The sequence below is a fragment of the Syngnathus leptorhynchus genome, chromosome 15, assembly GCF_054491065.1.
Source record: "Syngnathus leptorhynchus isolate UIUO chromosome 15, UIUO_Slep, whole genome shotgun sequence".
NCBI classification, from domain to species: Eukaryota; Metazoa; Chordata; class Actinopteri; order Syngnathiformes; family Syngnathidae; genus Syngnathus; species Syngnathus leptorhynchus.
In genome coordinates this window covers 4,280,690-4,283,780 of record NC_141209.1, presented here as the reverse complement: position 1 = coordinate 4,283,780, position 3,091 = coordinate 4,280,690, and the positions used below count along the sequence as shown (strand labels likewise).

At 39.1% G+C, this 3,091-nt stretch overlaps 1 protein-coding gene across 1 annotated transcript; it reads right to left on the bottom strand.

The window, feature by feature from the left end:
- Positions 1-206: 206 nt before the first annotated feature.
- On the bottom strand, positions 207-2,756 carry ncmap (non-compact myelin associated protein). Its single transcript, XM_085932286.1, has 4 exons — positions 2,499-2,756; positions 1,647-1,744; positions 1,484-1,568; positions 207-1,133 (listed from the first exon to the last, which is right to left on the bottom strand). The coding sequence occupies exons 2-4, from the start codon at positions 1,729-1,731 to the stop codon at positions 902-904; spliced, it is 402 nt and encodes a 133-aa protein (XP_085788412.1). The 5' UTR covers positions 1,732-1,744; positions 2,499-2,756; the 3' UTR covers positions 207-901.
- Positions 2,757-3,091: the final 335 nt, after the last annotated feature.

Below are 3,091 nucleotides of genomic sequence, written 5' to 3'. Positions count from 1 at the left end.
AATTTAGTCACACTCATATAAGTGTTGGACGTCCATTAAAATTCAATTCACTGCTATTGTTTGTTCCAAAAAGACTTTTTAAATTAACCAGGAGCAGATTTAAATATTCTGTTTCTTAATTTATTCGGTGTGTTCAGATACCAGGCATTGCGCTTCTTGAACGCTTCCCTGTCGTTGTGCTTCTCAACACTAGAGGGCGTCATAACACAGATTTTGCTACCATCAATCATTTCTTTAAATTTTAGAGAAATATTTAGCTCTACGAAAATAACATCATGACTATTTTGAACAACAACACTGAACTTACAGAAAATTAAAACAGTTGCAAGCAGTAAATAATGATTTAAAAATATATATTGCGCAAAAATGGTTCTAAAATATACTTTTGAAAACCATTTGAAAATCAGTATGAAGTATCAGAGTTGTTGAAATTAACTTGAACAATTTTTACGACCAAAACATCACGAAAATTATATAAATTCAATTAATATTAACCAGTTTACTCACACATTCACAACACACATAACATGCATCAACATAGGTGAAGGGATCACATCATCCGCTCAAACAGCATCCAGTTTCGGTTTTATTCATTTCCAATATCATCTAAACATAACAAACACTACAATTATGGGGAATGATGAAATGTAAAGTGCAACATTGGTTGACATCAGTATGTTTTACAAAATAAACCAAAAAATGTGGGCAAACGTATACAGGTGAGAAATAAAGTATGGAATGGTAGTGCAAACAAACACTTTGACAAAAAAGCCGCCTCACTTCACATTCTCTTGTCGTGTCTTTTGTTCACATTTAGTCTCAGATGAACCATAACAAGGTCATGTTTCCACAGGATTCCATCTATAGAGGCAGATGTGTCAGTCAATATTCTTAGTAGATGTTACGTATTCCCCGAAGTATCATGGATGCTAACGGCGGTCGCTGTGCTAATCTCTTCTGTGCGGTCTACAGAGCTCACTTCCGTTCTGGGCCACGATGATTCGCCAGAGTTCGAATAGGGGGGGTTGCCCGACACTACGTCCATGGGAATGATTGGAACCGTAGGCGGAGATGTCTTCTTTTGAGGTTTAGAGACCCCGTTGGACCCCAGGAGTCGAGATGGGTGAGTTCGCCTGATTCCACAAGAAATAAAAAATTGGGATGACATTTCCACATGAAGACAAAACATACTGTATGTTTTCTATAAACAGTGGTACCTTCGACTTATGAGTGTCCAGTAAGGTTATAATAGTTAAAGACTAATAAAATAACTAAAACCAAAATTGAAAAGCCTAAAAACCTGAAACAAGTGAATAAAATTAGTTCGTTGTTTTGCTGGGGGACCGCCGAGTAAGCCAAAAGAGACAACAAAGTGTCTCCGTCTGTCTGTCTGTCCTTCTGTCTTCTCAGACCTATCATTAATCTGTGTTTGTAATAATTTCCTATAGCTGCTTTGCAACATTTCAAAAGAATGCAGCCTTACTTGTTGTACGTCTTCAAGATGAAGAGTAGAATGGTGAGTATAACAATAATACCGATGACAATGACAGCGATCATAGCACCAGAACCTGGGAAAATAAACAACAAATGTGATTTTTAGCGGCATGACATGGATACGTTGAAATGCGCTGTGGGAAAACTCTCACTTTGGATGAGGATTTGTTCTTTGGATTTGGTAACGATGGAAGGTGACGTCGTGTTGCTTTCAGGTGAGGCGGTTGAATTTTGCATTTTCAGTATGAACCTGCAGAGGCAACAAAAACAAATAAATCCCTTATAATCACCAAAAAATGAAAAAGTGTGAATTCACTGACACCTGCTCGCTCAGATATTGTCTCAGTTTTGAAAGGTGACGCTGCACATTTATGTCCAGACATTTATTTTGAAAGCACTTTCACGTGAGTAATCTCTGTCAGATTTAAGATTTAAATGCAATAAAATACTTTACAGCCTTGATCCACCCTTAATATGTGGGACACTACAATTGGTACGCCTGCAAATGACATCCAATGCAATCGAGACCTGCTTAACTCAAAATTTATTTTATCATTATTCTTGGGAAAACTATACTTAGAGCTCTTTATGCTGTTCCTTACCAAGTAATTTTTCCGATTTTTTTTAGCTTCTAAATATGACATACTAGCAATCATGCATCAGTGCACAATTAGTCATTCGCATGAAGGTGACACCTTTTATTTTTAGACGCTTGCGGATGACTCGCCAAAGCTTGACGACCTGAGAAACACTTCTTGATGAGTCACATCTTTTTCCATGTTGTCGTACTCATAGCACGGCACGTACTGATAAGGAAAGAGATTCTAACAGTGGTAAAACCAAATGTTATATTCCGAGGGCTGCATACAGAAAGTTCTATTTAAAGTATAAAACACGTGAAAACATTTTTAGATAAAGCGACTAAATGTATGTCTGTACAGTATAGATGCTTCAACTCCTCGCAGAGGATAAACAATATATGACCAATAGTATATGGAACTTACCACCGACGCTTCGCTGTAATATCAGCCCGAGGTTTCTCCAGGTGGAAGGATGAGGACCGCACGTCTCGCCACCTCACCCCCCCCTTTCTCAAAATTGTTGGACACAGGGGAGCATAGTTCACTATAAAGGAGTGAAGTCCTATCCCAAGTCAGAGACTGCCCATCATCGCTTCCTCAGTCTCCTGTCTCACGAAAGACAGCGGGGGGGATAAAATAATTCGAAAACAAGCGGGATGCCGTTCTCACTCTCTGTGTTTGAGTGAGTGAGTGAGTAAGAGGAGGTTTCTTACTTGGTGTGCTGGGAGTGACAGTGGTAATCTGAGGGAGGCAGCTGGTTTTTCAGGTCCTCCTGCTCAGTCTTGAGGCGTGCCTGTCCTAGTGCCTGATACAAACAAAAAAAAAAACAACAAAAAAAATAGGAGCCACGCTTGTGGTGGAATCAGCGGGAAGTCTCACGCCTGGGTGTGCCTGATTGAAATATTAAACTCCACTATTTTCGGGATTTCCCATTCATGATACCTCAATGAAAGATGCACAAAAGAGCGCTACTTGCATTTGATTCAGATTACTGGTACTGGTAGTATTGTGTTTTG